Source organism: Anomaloglossus baeobatrachus, chromosome 2 (assembly GCF_048569485.1).
Source record: "Anomaloglossus baeobatrachus isolate aAnoBae1 chromosome 2, aAnoBae1.hap1, whole genome shotgun sequence".
Taxonomy (NCBI): Eukaryota; Metazoa; Chordata; class Amphibia; order Anura; family Aromobatidae; genus Anomaloglossus; species Anomaloglossus baeobatrachus.
This window is the reverse complement of record NC_134354.1, coordinates 673,284,329-673,304,475: the sequence shown is the minus strand read 5'-3', so window position 1 is coordinate 673,304,475 and position 20,147 is coordinate 673,284,329. Positions and strand designations below refer to the sequence as shown.

Sequence of the window (20,147 nt, the reverse complement as noted above, 5' to 3'; positions counted from 1 at the left end):
AGAAGAGGCTGTTCACCCTGTCTTTCCAATCTAATGCTGGAGATACCAAAGGTGATGAGGTAAGAAGAGGCTGCTCATACTGCTGTCTACTCTGTCTATCTTATCTAATACTAAAGGTGGCATGGGCACTAAGAAAAGAAGAGGCTGCTCACACTGCTGTCCATGCTATCTTACTGATGTTATACTAAAGATTCCAGGGGTGCTGAGGTGAGAAGAGCCTGTTCACACTACTACCCATCCTTTCTTTCTGAATTCTGAGTGGCTGATGTGCTTGAAAGTAACTTGATGGTATATAGTATAGGATATCTCCAGGTCACAGTAGCTGAGGTTCCTACTGCACATGCTCACAGGCACCAGTACAATTAATATTCTAGGACAGTTTTTTTTGCCTTTGCCTGTCTGCAGCTCTAGATTGGTATAAAAATAAATAAAAAAATTGGTGTAGAGTCCCCCCATATTATGATCCCCAGCACAGATAAAGCATACGGCTACAGGCTGCAGCCCCCAGCCATGCACTTATCTTGGATATGTATCAAAATAAGAAGAACCACAGACTTTTTTTTTTTAAATTATTTAAATAATAATTCGGATACCCAGCCATGATAAAGCCTGACAGCTGGGAGCTGGTATTCTCAGGCTGGGGAGTCCCATGCTTATTGCCCCCCCAGCCTGCTTTCCCTGCCCACCAGTAGTCCAGGCAACTGTGATTGGTTGAAGTCAGACAGCGCCTCCACCCTGTGTAACAGCGTGTCTAGTTGCGTTCAGAGGTACTGTCTACGTCTAGATTGGCGTAAAAATAAATAATTGGCAAAGGACTCCCCCCCTAATTATGATATCGAGCCTTGCACTTATCATGGCTGTGTATTAAAGCAAGAGGTACCGCATGTGGCTTTTTTAAAGAAAATTATTTAAATAGATAGTTTTAGAAAAACAGCATGCGCTTCTTCCCCCCCTCAATTTTGATACTCAACTATGATAAAGACTGACAGCTGGAAGCAGGTATTCTCAGGCTGGGGTGGCCCATGCTTATTAGCCTCCCAGTATTGGCACATTAATTGGATGCAACAATCTTGGAACTTTTACCCGGCTCATCCCGATTGCCCCGGTGCGGTGATACTCGGGGTAATAAGGGGTTAAAGTTAGCTCACAGCTGCCCCTAAACCATAGATTTGTAACGGCAGGAGTCCATGAGACCTCCGGTTACTAATCTGTAAATGAAAAGAAATAAATACAAACACCGAAAAAATCCTTTATTTGAAAAAAAATACAAAAAACCCACCCTCTTTCACCCCTTTATTAACCACCAAAACACCCAGGTCCCATGACAATCCCAGCTGTGCTACATCTGAAGTGACAGCACTCGGGCATAGAATAGGACTGCACGCTGTGAGCTTCAGGCAGAGAATGAATTGCAACGATGAGTGATGACGTTACTCAGGGTTTATGTGGCCACAGCTGGAGTTTCCCACGGTCCTCCACCTGTGACCGCAAGTAATCTGACCTCAGGTGACTTCATGAAACTCAGTGATCTCACCTTAGGTGAGGTCACTGAGTACATAGACTTGTGTCTCCTCGTAGAAAACCTCGTCTTTTTCCCAAGAGATGCAGATTTGGTGCTCAAATTTATACATCATATTTTATGCCAGGATGTGTAGATTTAGTTCAGGAAGGAGCAAATTTAGTTCTTAAATCTGGTGCAGACATTTCAGTGCCAAATTTGCACCTACTAGCAGAAAGCTGCAATGAAACGGTGTAAAAACTATTTTTGTGCATTTTTTGCCAAGAGATGCAGATTTGCTGAATTTTTACACCATATACCCTCTAGGAGGGTTAGATTGGGTGCAGCAATATGCTGTAGAACTTTCAGCACCAAATCTGCATTTCTTGGCAAAAAATCCGCGGTTTCTGCCAGGAGATGAAGGTCTGTGAACTCTGTGACCTCGCCTGTGGTGAGGTAACTCAGTTCAGTGAGGTCACCTGAGGTCAGGTTACCTGCGGTCACAGATAAAGGACCGTGGGAACATTCAGCTGTAACTGCAAAACACCTAACTGACATCACTGCTCATTGCACGCAGCTCAATCATTCTCTGCCTGAAGCTGACAGCGTGCAATCATATTCTATGACTTCATGCTGTCACTTCAGATATAGTAGAGCTTAAATTGTCATAAGACCTCATGTGGATTATGTTGGACCTGGGTGTTTTGAGAGTTAATAAAGGAGTGAAAGAGAGTGCTTTTTTTTTGTTTTAAATAATATGTGAAATAAAGGATTTTTTCAGTGTTTGTTTATTTCTCTTCACTTACGGCTTTGTTATGGCCGGGTCTCATAGATACCTCCCATTACTAATCTAGGCCTTAGTGGCAGCTGTAAGCTGTCATTAACTCCTTTTTACTCTGATTGCCACCACACCAGGGCAATTGGGATGAGCCGGGTACAGTTCTGGGATTGTCGCATCTAATGGATGTGACAATCCTGGGTGGCTGCAAGTTGTTATTTTTAGCCTGGGGAGCACAATAAGCATGGGCCTCCCCAGCCTTAGAATACCAGCTCCTAGCTGTCAGGCTTTATAATAGTTGGGTATCAAAATTGTGGGGACCACACACCGGTTTTCTAAAATGATCTATTTAAATATTTTTTTTAAAAAAGCCGCATGCGGTTCCTCTTATTTTGATACACAGCCAAGATAAGTGCAAGACTAGGGGCTGCAGCCTGTAGCTGTATGCTTAATCTGTGCTGATTATCATAAGATGTGAGGACCCTTCGCCAGTTTTTTATTTATTTATTTTTACACCAGTATAGATGCAGACAGCACCTCTGATTGAAAGCAGTTAGACACGCAGTCACACAGGGTGGAGGCGCTGCAACCAATCACAGATACCGGGAGTATTTGTGGGCGGGGAAAGCAGTGCATATGCATGATGTTAATGAGCAGCCCAGGAAGTCGAATAAGCGACCTGGAAGCAGTGTACAGCCATGCCGGAGTCTCCGTAGGTATTACCCGAGTTGCCGAACCCGGATTTTTAGCCAGAGTTCCCCGAGAACTCTGGGACCAGCACTCGGGTACTTTTGAACCTGCACGGATCCGGACTTTTACAGTCTTGGTCCATCCATCACTGCTCCTCAGACAAATCTAATGTGTGATTTGCTAATTGTATTTTAGGAATTTATTTAGAATGACATTTCCTTTATTTTTGTTTCAATTTCTGGAGTACTCATTTAAATTGAATCTCTACCTTTTTATCATAATATTATTCCTAATTAGAAAATCATGTGTGGATTATTTTCTGAATACGGTGAAACCTCTTGAAGCGGCTACATCTTTAAAGGATCTTCCCATGAACAAAGTTAATTTTAAAATTAATTTTAATCAATAAATCTTGGAATAAAAAGAATTTCCACCGATCCTGTGCTGAGATAATCTTCTAAATGCGCTGCTGCAATGTACTGTGTAATGGCTGAGTCTGACCATATAGGTACATGGGCTGATCATACCAAAGCTCCTGGGCAGGGAAGGATGCAAAAAGAAGAGGTTACAGACAGGGCTGCCACTAGGAATTTCAGGGCCCCATACTCACAACATTTTTGGGCCCCCTTGAGACCTCGCCCAAGCTCCACCCCAGCTCCACCTCTACCCTTCCAACCTTCCAATCTCACTGACACTTTTGGAAAAACATATATATATCCCCATCCTGGGCCCCTCCTGATATATATGTCCTCCTCCTGTTATATATGACCCCATCCTGGGCCCTACCTAGTATGTATGTCCCCCCTCCTGGTATACATGTCCCCCTCCTGGGCCCATCCTGGTATATATGTCCCAATCCTGGTTTATTTGTCCCCCTTCCTAGCATATATGCCCTCATCCTGGTTTATTTGTCCCTTTCCTGGTATATATGTCCTCCTTTTTTTATATGTGCCCTTTCTGGTATATATGCCTTCCTTCTGGTATATATATGTTTTCCCCTTCCTGGGCCTCTCCTGTTACATTTGTCTGCCGTAAAAATGAAAAAAAAAACCAAAACATAAAAATATTTTACTCACCTTCCCCAGCTACCACGTCGCTGGGCGTCCTCTCTGAGCTGTGATGCATTTCAGCTGGATGTGTGCCCTCCAATGCACATCCAGCTGAAGCAAGGCAGGGAGTAGGGTCGGCACCCCCCCCACCCCCGGCAATAGTCCCGCTCCTGTCTTCAGCTCATGGAGCTCTTACCTTTCCCCACCAGCTGCCCTGTCCTCACCACCTCCGTGGCTCTGCATTGCCGGCCCTGTAGCAATGTGATGAGGTTGCAGAGTGATGACCTCATCATTCTGCTGCATGCTGGGCCGCGGGATGACGTGCTGGTGCCCTGCTCTATTCCACTGACCCTGTCCCCACCATATGGCTAATTTGCATGCGATGCCCCTGAAGCGCTTCCAATGCAAATTAGCCATGTGTAGTGGCTGAAATGACACGGCCAGGCCCCTCTGCTTTGGCTATGACTTGTCAAAAAAGAGGCCTAACTCGACCGTTAGTCGGTGCTCAGAAGTAAATATAAACAATATACAAACAGTCTCACAAGTTTGTGAGACTGCTTGGCTGTGACTGGGGCCTGGTGAAGAGAAGGGCTCGGCCTGGGCCTGGTGCTTAATAAAGCTAAGTAATTACCCCATGCTTAACCAGGCCACCCTCCTCACCAGGCCCCAAACACCAGTCATGATTGTCATGTCCTGATGGCGGCCCTGGGTACACAGAACACAGTACTGTTTTACACTGTTTTGTGAGGTAAAACATTTTCCTGCCTGTTTTCAAAAATGTTTGTGATATTCAAATGGAATAATAATAATTTTCACAAGATCTATTGATTAAAATGTACTTAGTTTGTGGGACAACCCCCTTAACGAGACTCTTTGAAAGAGCTTCATGCACATATAAATAGCTTGACAATAGCTGCTCACAAATTCCCTACAGCATGGAATGGGCTCCCTAAAGGTCCAGTCACACTAAGCAACTTACCAGCGATCCCAACGATAGGGATCGCTGGTAAGTTGCTAGGAGGTTGCTGGTGAGATGTCACACTGCGACGCTCCAGCGATCCCACCAGCAACCTGACCTGGCAGGGATCGCTGGAGCGTCGCTACACAAGTTGCTGGTGAGCTCACCAGCAACCAGTGACAAGCCCCCAGCGCCGCGGGGAAGATGCTGCGCTTGGTAACTAAAGTAAATATCGGGTAACCAACCCGATATTTACCTTGGTTACCACCGCACGGAGCTACACGTGCAGAGAGCAGGGAGCAGCGCACACTGAGCGCTGGCTCCTTGCTCTCCTAGTTACAGCACACATCGGGTTAATTACCCGATGTGTGCTGCAGCTAAATGTGCACAGAGCAGGGAGCAGCGCACAATGCTTAGCGCTGGCTCCTTGCTCTCCTAGTTACAGCACACATCGGGTTAATTAACCCGATGTGTGCTGCAGCTAAATGTGCACAGAGCAGGGAGCAGCGCACAATGCTTAGCGCTGGCTCCTTGCTCTCCTAGTTACAGCACACATCGGGTTAATTAACCCGATGTGTGCTGCAGCTAAATGTGCACAGAGCAGGGAGCAGCGCACACTGCTTAGCGCTGGCTCCTTGCTCTCCTAGTTACAGCACACATCGGGTTAATTACTCGATGTGTGCTGCAGCTACATGTGAACAGAGCAGGGAGCAGCGCACAATGCTTAGCGCTGGCTCCTTGCTCTCCTAGTTACAGCACACATCGAGTTAATTAACCCGATGTGTGCTGCAGCTACATGTGCACAGAGCAGGAGCCGGCACTGACAGTGAGAGTGGAGGAGGCTGGTAACAAAGGTAAATATCGGATAACCAAGGACAGGGCTTCTTGGTTACCCGATGTTTACTGTGGTTACCAGCATCCGCAGAAGCCTGCTCCTGCTGCCTGCACATTTAGTTGTTGCTGTCTCGCTGTCACACACAGCGATTCGTGCTTCACAGCGGGACAGCAACAACTAAAAAATGGCCCAGGACATTCAGCAACAACCAACGACCTCACAGCAGGGGCCAGGTTGTTGCTGGATGTCACACACAGCAACATCGCTAGCAACGTCACAAAAGTTGTTCGTTAGCAGCGATGTTGCTAGCGATGTTGCTTAGTGTGACGGGGCCTTAAGGCTGCTTTCACACTACGTTTTTTTAACATCCGTCATGAACGTTTTTTTAATGCAAAAGCGGATCCAGTGCAAATACGTTTTCATTTCAATGCATTTGCAATGGACTTGCGTCAACCTGCGTTCACCTGCGTTTGCGTGCGTTATAGTGAGGATCCAGCGAGTTGCAGTTTTTTAACATTTTTCAAAAACGCTACTTGTAGTGTTTTTGAGCTGCGTCCAAATACTGCAAATTGCTGGATCCTGACTATACTGCACGCAAACGCATGTGAACGCTGGCATGCTGATAGACAGGATCCTGCTTGCTCTGAGCATGCCCAGAAACCAGCCTGGGTGATCAGTCCCTCTTTCCCCCTCCCTCTCTCCCCCTCCCTCTCTGTCTCTCCCCACCTCCCTTTCTCCCCTCCCTCTCCTCTCTCTCCCCCGCCTGAGAGCTGCAGACACTCGTAACCAAGATAAATATCGGGTAACCAAAGAAAGCGCTTCTCTTAGTTACCCGATGTTTACGTTGGTTAAGTGTGCAGGGAGCCCGGATCCTAGCATCTGCTGACGCTCGTAACAAAGATAAATATCGGGTATCCAAGCAAGTTACCCGATGTTTACCTTGGTTACGAGCCGGCTCCCAGTCTATCACGTTCAGTTCCACTGACTCCCGATCACATGACTCCAATGCCCGCCCATAAACTTAAAGTGACAGGATCCTGCAAAATAACACATGCGTTTGCATGCGTTTTTTTTGCTGTAAAAGCAGGATCCGCTTTTGCAGCAAAAAAACGTTCATGACGCATGTTAAAAAAACATAGTGTGAAAGCAGCCTAAGGCACTTCAGACACAACATTTAAGGCAATCCATCTGGACACTGAAACTGATCCATATGATCTCCATTATAGTCAGTATGGTCCGTTTGCATCCATCCTGTAACTAATGATTTCACCACATTATTAACTCAGTTTCCTTGTTCCTAGAAAAGCAGAATTCTTTAATGCAGATGTGAACAGAGCCTTGTGTAAAGGCTGCTTTACACACAATAATATCGCTAGCGATCTCGTTAGCGATGTGACACGCCCAGATCGTCGTTACGATTTGCCGAGATCGCACATTAGTCGTTTTGTAGCGGTCACACGTACACATCTCACAAACGACACTACATCGTTCAGCGATATATTGTTTCACCAAGGCGGTCGTGTGGATGTTGTTCGTCATTGGCAGGGTGTCAAACGTAGCAATATGTCTGCTGTGTTCCAAACGATGAACAATATTTTGAAACTGAACGACGTGTTAACGATCAACGATTTTTACCCTATTTGCGATCGTTCGGAGTCGCACGTAGGTGTCACACGCAAGGACGTCGCTAACAATGACGGAAGTGCGTCACGAAAACCGTGACCCCGACGACATATTGTCAGACAAATCGTAGCATGTAAAGCGGCCTTTAGGCTTGAGTCAGTCGTCTTTAGTGCACATTTGTATAATATATTGGTTTCTTTATTTGTGTCAATGAGTAAAAGTATCCTAATGCATATTAGTTAGACATTTGACTTTTAGTGGATCACACATTATATATTCAATAATTGATTTATTCTTTTTTTCTTTCCCCCCCAATTTATTTTTCAGCAAACTTTTATACATTACATGGAGCCATGGATCCAATACTTTGTGGCAATGGCACGGATGCTGGGTAAGAAGCCTGACATGATTGAAGTAAACAGACTTGTATTTTATCTTACAGGAGACTTGATGTGACATGACATTGTGTAAAACAAAAATATGAATGATTTTCTGCAGAAGTAATTTTCTTTCAACCTTTAAAGGGAACCTGTCAAGTCAAAAATCGTTCTGACCTACAAGCAGCAGCCTGTGTGAGCTATTAACCCCTTCCAACCTATCCCTGTGTTGTTATATTGTGTAATATGAAAGTAATAAAATAACGTTTTATTGCTTTCATATTCCCTATGTAAATGAGCAGGGCCTGTAGCCCCATGAGCGTCTATATGCTTTCCATGGTATCATGCTCCTGTGGGCGTTATACCATGGATTTACATCAGAGACGTGACCATCGCTACTTTAGAATCTTGCTCGTGCGCGCACTTACTATTCTCGCTGCCTCATCCTGATGTTTGCTGGTCGGCTTCTGATGCGCACTGCGCATGCTCAGAAGACTCCTGCGATTGCGGTCATGCGCAGTGCACGTCAGAAGCTGAGAAGCAAGCGCCGGGATGAAGTGGGAGAATGGTAAGCGCGCGCACGCGAGATTCGAAAGTAGCGACGCTCACGTCGCTGATGTAAATCTATGGTATCATGCCCACAATATCATGGAAAGCATATAAACGCCCGTGGGGCTAGAGACCCATGCTATTGACATAGGGAATATGAAAGTAATAAAACGTTATTTTATTACTTTCATATTCCACAATATAACAAAAGGATGGGTAGGAAGGGGTTAATAGCTCACACAGGCTGCTGCTTGTAGGTCAGAACGCTTTTTTGACCTGACAGGTTCCCTTTAATGTATAAAATTCACATATTGTCAAATGTATTAGTCACAAAAAATAATCCATTCAATTTGTACAGTATTATCGAAGCTTAAGAACTCTCTAATGTCTAGCTTAGAAATCCTATTTTCATATACCCTATCAGTTATTGAGATAATAGAGGCGGTCATGTTCCTGATTTTTTCACAAGGGGGTGGAAGTGAGATTACAAAATCCATCCCTGTAGGGCCTGTCCAGTCCTACATTATACCGGTAACCCATTAAACATTGAACAATGCCTAAATCCCCCTTAGGTGCCTCTTCAGAGTTATTGAACACTTAGGCTATGTTCGCACTAGAAAAATGATTTTTCTTAAGAAATTTCTTAAGAGTGAAGGATTAGTGCACCTGCGTTAAAAAACGCACCAAAAACGCACCTGCGTTTTTGCCGCGTTTTCGGTGCGTTTTTGCCGCGTTTTCGGTGCGTTTTTGATGCGTTTTGATTGTTGGTTGCTCCCTGTGTTATTGTGCCAATTATCTATGGTAACTAACGCAGTTAGCTGCAGAAAAGAAGTGACATGCTCATTCTTTTTTTTAAGAAAATCTACTGAAAGAATTTTCTTAAGAAAAAAACGCAGTGTGCGCACAGCTAATTTTTTTTGCCATAGGTTTTGCTGGGGAATGTCTGCAGAAAGGTTACAAGAATTTCTCAAGAAATTTCTGCAGCAAAAACGGACCAAAAACGCAGGTAAAAAACGCAGTGTGTGAACATAGCCTTACTGTCAGGTTTTCCCAACTAGTACTGCTGATTGCTATGCAATTAACTTATTGTCATTGTATCAATCTAAGAAATAGACAAAAAGACTGACTGCACTCACCAAACTGAAGTGTGAACAGGTGCATAACTGAACATGACATCAAATACAAAAAAGACAGTTTGCACTCTGATAATGCTAAAATATGAAACCTATGAATGTGTGAATATAGACCTGCATTACTGCAAGGGAAATCTAAGAAAAATGAGATATTTAGCATATAGAAACGGCCACTTATATATCTGCCCAGTTGCCACGTCACGGCATATCCCGTAACTGGGTACCTACTCTATGTGAAGCCTCTCTCTGGGTTAAAAAACCTCCTGTGTATGGGCAAGTAGGAATCTGCTATATAGGATAAGATCACTTGTGGCAAGTGGGGGAGAGGTACATGGTCAGAAGGTATGACCCTCTTGAATATAGACAAACTGAAGTGTGAACAGGTGCATAACTACACATGACAATCTAAGAACTAGTCATAGTACAAGTGGAGAACCTCTTTAAAGTGTATTTTTAAAATGTGACAGGAAATTACAACATTGACATTGAGAATCTGTCAGCAGCTTTTTGCTACCTTATCTGACAGCAACATAATGTAGGCAAGGAGATTTTGAATCCAATAGTGTATCACATAGATTACTGGCTGCAGGCCTTCTGAAACAATAAAATAATATAGATTTAGGAACACAACAAAGTTGAGTTAGCTTCCCCACACACACCAGGCTCTCTATAGAGATTATGGATTGACTGTGAAGTGTCAATCACAGCAGGGGGCGTGTGGGACTGGCCTGCATGAGAGTTTCTAGTCATTTAATGGTAATCACAGAGTATTAAACCCTTTAGTTTACTTAAACAATTGTACACACACAGATAAGAGAAGCACAGTTGCTTTTTGTCTTTTAACTTTTAAGCCTGCTTTACACGAGACGACCGATCGTGTGATTTTTTTTTTTATCCGTCACGCCCATGTCTTTTTTTTTTTTTTGATCGCACATAGGTTGTTGTCTATGCGTCACACGTTTTCTTTTGATCAACGACCCAATAGCGATCAGCGATGTATTGTTTGTCCATGGCGGCCGTGCCAAAGACTTCACACATGTTTTGTTTTAGTCAATCTGTCTTTCATAGGGGCGTTTTTATGTAAACTATACACCCCTCTGTGACGTTGTCTATCACGCCCAGAATCTTGTTTTCCAGCACACTTTTGTCTTTATTCTTTGACTGATCGGGTGGTTTTAATATAAATCGTCTGTCGTGCGTCCGTCCTTGTCTCTTTTTTCCCTTGTATCTGCGAACATTTTTTCCTGGCATCCTTCTATTGGAGAATTTTGTTTGTCTTGCATCAAAGGTTTTTTGTTTTATTTTGGGGTTGGTTTTTTTAATGTTAGGTTTTAATATTGTTCAAATAATATTTTGGTTAGGAAATATTTTTTCCATATTTTTGTAAATTCTTTAAACAAAGGTTTTTACCTTTATTTATTCAATTGATATTGACATTTTATTTTTTTGTTTTACAAAAAAAAAATGGGCTAAAATAAAACTGACCACAAATACGGTTGCAAAAGAACACAAGCAGAGGAATCCCGAAAAAAACAGAAACAAATAAGTAACACTGTACTATTATACACACTGCGCCAAGGCTACCCAGAATGGCCGAAATTCAGAACACTAGCTCCGGCTTTTATTTCATGATTAACAAATCAAAACGCATCAGCGACAACCAATCACAACATATTAGGCGTGTCTATTTAAAATAGCAACTACGCCCTGGACGATGATGACGTTTCAAAAAACGACGAAGAAGGACGATGAAAGGGAGTCACACTTATCAATGTGTCGTTCTGAAAGCCAAAAATTCACGATATTGTGGAAATAAACGACGAGTACACGATGGCTGAGTTTTTAACGATTAGTGATAGTTTGGAATCGCACGGAGATGACACATGCAAAGATGTCGTTACGAACGGCGGAAGTGAGTCACGAAAACCGTGACCCCAATGATGCATCGCACAATAGATCGACTTGTGTAAAGCAGTCTTTACAGCATGCTGCCCTCAGCTTACATAGCAAAAACCTGCTGACAGATTCACTTTAACTGGGGTCCTCACCTGTTTATTGGAGAGAAACATTTAGCACAAAGTGTTATTATTCAGTTATTTCTAGCACATGCTCAGTCTCTTACACTATGCTGCATTACAATATGTTTCCTTGCTTTCTTTAAAATGCAGATAATTCTATGGTAACATGCAGTGTTGGAGGCTAGATTCATGTTACAACTGTAGTAAAAATGAGAAACCTTGTATCTAACAGTTGCATTGACTTTGCTTCCATTTATTTTTTCTTATCCAAGGCAATGTCCAGAAGGTTACACATGTTTGAAAGCAGGGAGGAATCCAAACTACGGCTACACAAACTTTGATACTTTTAGTTGGGCTTTTCTAGCCTTATTTCGCCTTATGACTCAGGATTTTTGGGAAAACTTGTACCAATTGGTAAGCAATCCAAACGTTTACATTTGGTTTAGAATATTTATTGTATGGCGTTTTTATAAATATTGAGTAGTCATTGAATGTTGTTGTACAAGCCACACGTGGAAATATCAGATTGTTTGCTGGCACTTCAGCTTACTTGATTTAGCAGAGAACGTGGATACATTTCCCATGGTCGTGTAACCCATGATAACATGCCTCTTCAAGGCTTCAGCCAATGGGAAAGATTGTACATTTACATCTTTGAATTGGTGGTTAAAGGGGTATTCAACTTAAATTTCCTAAAAGGTTGACCAGTTTGAAAATAAAAAAAATAGTTATTAATTACCTAATCAAATATAACCCTGCCTGTCTTTCTGCAGATCACCTTTTTACTTGTTCAGCACCGCCGATCTAATTTTTTTCAGTATCAGCTCCTATCTGTTCCAGCACCACCTCTCTGCTTTTCCAGTATTACCTCTCTGTTGTTCCCTAATCAATTCTCTGCTGTTGCTAAACAACATCTCTGCTGTTCCAGCACTGTCTCTCTGCTGTTCCAGCACTGTCTCTCTGCTGTTCCAGCACTGTCTCTCTGCTGTTCCAGCACTGTCTCTCTGCTGTTCCAGCACTGTCTCTCTGCTGTTCCAGCACTGTCTCTCTGCTGTTCAGCACCACCTCTCTGCTCTTCCAAATTCACCTTTGTGAAGTTCCAGCACCACATCTTTGTTATTCCTCTTCAGCTCTCTGCTGTTCCAGTCTCTAAGTTGTTCCAGTATCATCTTTCATCTTTCCCAGCATCGCCTCTCTGCTGTTGTTGCTCTGACTCTGTGATACTTCCTGTCATGAACAGACTGAGACAGTCCGGGAGATCACGCAGATATCCCACCTCTGCCACCAGTTTGTATGAACACAGACTGAGTGAACCCAGGAGATCACGCAGATATCCCACCGCTGCTACTAATTTGTCACAAACAGCACTCCACTGCCTCTAAGGCCCGTTTCACACGTCAGTGAAAAACACAGACGTTTTTCACTGGCGTGTAAAACACGCACATGTCCCTGCGTGTGCCGAAAATCACGGCACACGTGGGTTGTCTAAGTGCAATCCGGGCTCCGTTCTCCGTGGCCCGTGATTGCACTTAGAGATTCACTCACCTGCGCCCGCTCCCGCTGTCCGTGGTGCTGAATCCTCCCGCGACGCAGCATCCGGCCGGCGGTGACCCCTGCAGGAGCTGCTTCCGGGTCGGCTGTGTCGCGCATAATGAATATGCGCGACAGTAATCAGCCGGCACAGAAGGAGCAGGGAGAACGGGCTGCAGAGGACATCGCTGGACGCCGGGTGAGTTAAAATGTTTATTATTTTAAAAGCACGTTTTTTTCTGGCACGTGTTTCACGGACCACACCACTGCGTGGTCCGTGGAACATCAGTGATGCCAGAAAAAAATGGACATGTCTCCGTGCAGCAATCACGCACACGCGGGTACGCTGCACGGAGACACGTGCAGTGACAAATCACTGACGTGTGAGCAGACCCATTCATTATAATGGGTCTGCGTATGTCAGTGATTCTGGTACGTTTAAAAAAAAGCACAAACGTACCAGAATCACTGACGTGTGAAAGGGGCCTAAGGGCGGCTTTGCACGTTGCGATATTGCACGTGCGATGTCGGTGGGGTCAAATCGAAAGTGACGCACATCCGGCGTCTCAGTCGATATCGCAACGTGCAAATCCTTTTTGATACGATGAACGAGCGCAAAAGCGTCGTTATCGTATCATCGCTGCAGCCTCCGACATTTCCATAATGCCGGTGCAGCGACAGGTACGATGTTGTTCCTCGCTCCTGCGGCAGCACACATCCCTGTGTATGAAGCCGCAGGAGCGAGGAACTTCACCTTACCTGCCGCCGGCTGCAATGAGAAGGACGAAGGTGGGCGGGATGTTTACATCCTGCTCATCTCCGCCCCTCCACTTCAATTGGCCGCCTGCCGTGTGACGTCGCTGTGACGCCGCATGACCCGCCCCCTTAGGAAGGAGGCGGGTCGCCGGCCAGAGGGACGTCGCACGGCAGGTATGTGCGTGTGAAACTGCCGTAGCGATAATCGCTACGGCAGCTTTCACTAGATATTGCACGTGCGACGGGGGCGGGACTATCGCTGCAGCATCGGTAACACATTGTTACTGATGTCGCAGCGTGCAAAGCCCGCCTAAGGGTCAGCACACACAGGGAGTAATATGGAGCGAGTGGAATGTGATAAAAACTCCCTTCCACTCAGACCAATGTTACTCTATGGAGCCAATTGTTTTCTCAGCCCTAATCGAACCGAGAAAACAGTCGCAGCACACTGCGGGTGCAATGCGATTCTGTTTCACTCGCACCCATTCAAGTTTATGGGGCGAGAGAAACATCGCACTGCACTTGCATTACACTGGTGTAAAGTGAGTTCATGCGATTCTCATATCAGCCAGCAACAGAGGAGATAGGGAGATAAATCCCTCCCTCCCCTCCTCAGCGCCAGCTCTCCCCTCCTCAGCGCCGGCCCTCCCATCCTCAGCGCCGGCCCTCCCCTCCGCAACTGTGGTCTGATCGCACGATCGGACCACAGTCACTTGACACTCGGCTCCTGCTGTGAGCGTGTGCAGAGTGTCATATGAGGACTCGCACTAATCCCCGTTTGGCCTCAGCCTAATTTATTTAAAGGACAATACGCAATTGACTGACTATTAATAAAAAAGGCAACGTCTGCATTTGCTATTAGGCAGATTATTGGGGAACTGACAATGAGAGTTTGGTATATATATATATATTTATATATATTATTTTTAATGATACAGTTGTAAATGTCTAATGACGAGTGTCTAAATTAAGGTTGCCATGTGCCTTTGATATATATTGCTGACAAATCCCACCACTGTTGATAGAATCTCCCAAGTTCCAAACCTAGGAAATGAAGCTTTGGATAAGTTGCCTAATGCGGTGTTTCTTCAGAGTCAGGCAAAGCTGTAGATGTCTCGGTGCTACGTAGACCCCTTCTCTATTCTATTGGGTGGTTACAAGCTGTGACTCTACATGACATCTCTTTGTTTTAATGTTGCATGTGGCACAACACTATCTTGTATACATAAATTTGGCACAAGCTATAAGAGATTGGTGTCTAGACTGTATATATGTTCGCATAAAGTTAATAAGCAAAATATCTTTTAAAAATGGGTAATACCTATAAAAGTGATAAAATAAGTGTCTTTACACAGTTATTTCTTATTTTGCAAGATAACAAAGCCATTTCTGTTTTGTTCTTTTTACGCTGGTTAGGTCCTACGTGCTTCTGGAAAAACATACATGATCTTCTTTGTTTTGGTCATCTTCGTTGGCTCATTTTATTTGGTGAATTTGATCCTGGCTGTGGTCGCTATGGCTTATGAAGAACAGAATCAAGCAACTCTTGAAGAAGCCGAGCAAAAGGAAAACGAATTCAAAGCAATGCTGGAGCAGCTGAAGAAAATCCAGGAAGAGCAGGTGTGACCTCAATCTGAAGACGTAGATTAATAAATATGTGACACATATTGCATAAAGGCGAGCTGTGAGTGGGCGTAAATACTAGAGGTAGTATGATTCCTCAACTTCCTCTGATTTATATACTTGTCCCTGCTACATTTGTTCCAAACAAACAAAACAACATTGGTTGGTTATCATATTTACTAGTTTTGTTCGTTTCTTAGGCGGCAGCTATGGCTACCTCAGCCGGCACTGTTACTGAAGATGCTGTGGAAGATGGAGAAGGTGATGCCCGGATGTCTCAGACCTCTTCAGAACTTTCAAAGTTGAGTACCAAGAGTGCAAAGGAAAAAAGAAACCGCAGAAGGAAGAAGAGACAGAAAGAATTGTCAGAAGGGGAGGAGAAAGGAGATTCCGAAAAAGTCTACAAATCAGAGTCAGAAGATGGTATGAAAAGAAAAGGGTTTTGGTACCCCGACAATAGGCTGGGACGGAAGTTTTCTATTATGGATCAGGTAATGGAAATGAAAAATATGCATTATTTAAAGCACATTCCTAGAAGTATTGCACTCATAGTAAGTTTTAACCATCTTTGTAGACTGCAATGCTGCCGAGTAGTAAGATGGAAGGAGAAATGTGGTGGAGACATTTAGGTTGATATGGAAATACATTTAAGGCTAGGTTCACATCTCCGTTAAAATGTATCAGTCACAATCCGCGGCTATGGTAAACAAAGGAATCCGTTTAGCGGATTCCGTTGTGTCCCATAGACTTGTATTAGTGGCGGATTGCGAATGATGACCTTGCGTTGCATCCGCTGCGTTGCGGTCAGTCGTTTTTTGACTGACCACCGGGCGGGAGCAACGCAGAATGTAACGTTTTTCTGGCCGTCAAAATTAACGCACCGCGCAGGAATCCGTCGCCATCCGTCAAGCTTGTAATGGATGTCTATGGTGCTGGATTCTGTCGTAATCAGTCTTACAACGGAATCCAGCGCTGGATTCCATCATGCTCTACTGAGCATGCCCAGCATGTTTGGCACACCCACTGGGCTGTCCCAAACACAAACGGATCATGACTGATCCGTCAAAAAACGGACGCATAGCGGATGTAACGGACGCGACAGATCATTTTTTTCACAGGATTCCTGTGAAAGGAATCCTGTGAAAAACACATCCGTTGCGTCAGTTGACATCTAAAAAACATCTGATCCGTTGCTGACGGACCTGACGGATTTAAAACAACGGAAATTTGAACCTAGCCTAACTCATTAGTTATGGGAACACTAAAGACCCCGTCACACGCAGCGACGTATCTAACGATATATCGCCGGGGTCACGGATTCCGTGACGCACATCCGTCATCGTTAGCGACGTCGTTGCGTGTGACACCAACGAGCGGCCGTTAATGATGGAAAATACTCACCATATCGTCCATCGTTGACACGTCGTTCATTTTCCAAAAATCGTTGATTGTTGAGGACACAGGTTGTTTGTCGTTCCCGAGGCAGCACACATCGCTATGTGTGACACCTCGGGAACGACAAACTACAGCTTACCTGCAGCCGCAAGCAATGAGGAAGGAAGGAAGTGGGCAGGTTATTACGGCCGCTCATCTCCCCCCCTCCGCTTCTATTGGGCGGCCGCTTAGTGACGCCGCTGTGACGCCGCACGAACCGCCCCCTTAGAAAGGAAGTGGTTCGCCGGCAACAGCGACGTCGCTAGGTAGGTAAGTCCGTATGACGGCTCCTAACGATATTGTGCGCCACGGGCAGCGATTTGCCTGTGACGCACAAACGACGGGGGCGGGTATGCTCGCTAGCGATATCGCTGCGTGTGACTGGCCTTAAGGATGTTCATGTTGCAACATTAGGTGTAGGAGTTGGAGATAGCTGTCCTCCTATGTCACACTATACAGCAGATCAGGGATAATATTACAAAGCAGAGCTATCCTGCTAACAACTCTTAAGTGCTTGAGAAGCAGATTGGAGGGAAGGTGAATAGAAATGAAAAGAACATGGGGCTTTGATGTATCTGTATTCTGCCCCATCTACAGTTGAAACCAGAGGTTTACATATACTATCTTGAAAGACACATCTGCAGGTTTTTCTCACTATCTGACATGAAATCAAAATAAACCTTTTCCGTTTTAGGTCAATTAGGAACCAAAATTAATTATATTTCCCAAATGTCAGAATAATGAGAGAGGGAATTCTTTAAAGCATTTTTATTACTTTCTGCAAAATCAAAAGTTTGCATACATTTCATTAGTATTTGGTGTCATTGCTTTTAAACTATATCTCTTGGGTGAAACGTTTTGGATACCCAGTGGTGTAACTAGTGTTCAATGGGCCCCGATGCAAAATTTGGACCTGGCCACCCCCCAGCCGTACACTGACAATCGGGGCACAGCATAATCACACCGACATTCAGGGTACAGGATACTGAGGCTGACACTTGGCTCATTCCCCCAGCACCTTGCTTTCCCATCTGAAATCCCTCTTTCTATCAGCACACGGCTTTCCTATGTTTTCATATCCAACTTGTCCTGAGCACGCACCTTCCCCGTGCTCTACTCTACATCTTTACCTCAGCACCCAGCTTTCCTATGTTCTGATATCCATCTTGTCCTCAGCACCCAGCTTCCTCATGCTGTTCTATACATCTTTACCTCAGCACCCAGCTTTTCCTTGATATCAGAGCATGGAAAAACTGAGTGCTGAGGGAAAGATATGATGTAGCAGAGCATGGAAAAGCTGGTTGCTGAGGGAAAGATTCTTCTTCACCCAGCTTTCCCATCCCATGCTTGATTCTTTGTCCCCCATCCATGTATATATCTCCCCATCCTTGTGCATATGATACCCATCACGCTGCATACAGAAAAAAAAATGTACCAATTATACTCACCTTCCCTCTGCTGCCTGTTGCATGGTGTTTTCTTCTAATACAATTTTTCCACAAGCACTCAAATACCCCTACAGAGAAACACACGCTGTATACTGTACATACACAATATTACATTTACTGTATACCATATAAACACACACATATACAATACAAACTATTATATACATTATATGCCCATTTCTAAACACCATACACTACCCACATAGACACTGATAGACACTATATACTACCCACGACACTGATAGACACTATATACTACCCATATAGACACATATATACACTATATACTACCCACACAGACCCTGATAAACACTATATACTACCCACATACACACTGATATACAGTATATACTACCCATATACACACTGATATACACTATATACTACCCACATACACACTGATATACACTATATACTACCCATAAACACACTGATATACACTATATTCTGCATACACACCATTACATGTACTCACCTATGCAGAAGTCAGTCTCCAGGAGCAGAGGGGCCTTCTCATCCCTGCCCCATCATAGGGAAGCAGCTATGACCAGTGAAATCTCTGGTCTGCAGGATATGGAGGACACAGCACAGAACTCAGAGCAGAGCCGCCCCTGCCACTGTCTCTGCTGCCACCACTGCCATATCCTCCTCCCTCTCCCTCTGCTCTCAGTCCCGACAGCTTCTAGTGACAAGAGGGAGGGAGAGGAAGGGGCTGCACTGACCTTTCACTTCCTCTGCAGCGCACATTGGCGGCAGTACAACCCCCCTCCCCTATACAGGCTGGTATCCAGGGTGACAGAGCTCTCCCCTGGCTCACCGCAGACCCCGCACAGTGTGATTGCTCCCTCCAGCAGTGCCCATGTCTCCTGCACAGACCCTGCAGCATCAGCTCCAGAAGGAGCAGGGGGTGACAGCATCATCTGCAGAGTGCGGCCCTTATATCTGCACATAGCGCTGAAACAGCCCCTGCTTCTCTGCAGTCACTGGGAGACTGAGTTTGCTACAGTTGTTTCCCACCCCTCTCCTTAGGGGCCCCAGTACAAATGCACCTGCAGTATCTCCGCCGGTGGTTCTCTTTAATAGTAGCACACCTGATCACCCGATCACCCAGCAGTTGCAGGAAGACAGCAGCTGGGCTATCAGTTTGCTGATATTAAAGAGAATGCATATATGCAGGGCTATCCACTCCTATAAACCTGCTCACCTCTCAGCACCGTCTTCAGTGGAAAGAGGTGGGGAGCAGTGAATATGCATTTTTTAAGTAGCCTGTCAGCCTCAGAGCCACTGCTGCTTCCTGTAACCTCACGGTGCTGCAATTTGTACTGCAGGGTCCTGACCAGTCACTGTGCTGTAATTCAGCTAGATGTCCTGTAGCAGGAGCTGAGGTCTGCAAGCCCCCTAAACCCCAGGCCCGGTCGCAGTTGCGACCCCTGCGACCACGATCGTTCCGCCCCTGTGGATATCCTTCCACAAGCTTCTCAAAATAGTTGGTAGGAATTTGGGCCAATTCCTCCTTACTGTAGTAACTGAGCCATGTTTGTAGGTTACCTTGATTGCATCGGCCTTTTCAGCTTTGCCCATACATTTTCTGTAGGACTGAGATCAGGGTTTTTTGATGGCCACTCCAAAACATTGACTTTTTTTTATCCTTAAGCCACTTTGTAACCCGTTTGGTAGTATGCTTCGGGTCATTTTACATTTGGATGACCTATTTCCACCCAAGCTTTAAGTTCCTGGCTGATGTCTTGAGATGTTGCTTCAGTATTGCCACATAATCTTCTTTCCTGATAGTGCCATCTATTTTGTGAAGTGCACCAGTCCCTCCTGCAGCAAAACAACCTCACAACA

At 44.8% G+C, this 20,147-nt stretch overlaps 1 protein-coding gene across 4 annotated transcripts in view; it reads left to right on the top strand.

The window, feature by feature from the left end:
- Positions 1 to 20,147, top strand: part of SCN8A (sodium voltage-gated channel alpha subunit 8) — a 335,228-nt gene that overhangs the window by 202,593 nt on the left and 112,488 nt on the right. For all 4 annotated transcript variants that reach the window (XM_075337138.1, XM_075337136.1, XM_075337139.1 and 1 more), the window contains exons 8-11: positions 7,759 to 7,822; positions 11,781 to 11,922; positions 15,211 to 15,414; positions 15,618 to 15,908. In XM_075337138.1, coding sequence (XP_075193253.1) covers positions 7,759 to 7,822; positions 11,781 to 11,922; positions 15,211 to 15,414; positions 15,618 to 15,908 — 701 coding nt within the window. The remainder of the gene's footprint in view (positions 1 to 7,758; positions 7,823 to 11,780; positions 11,923 to 15,210; positions 15,415 to 15,617; positions 15,909 to 20,147) is intronic.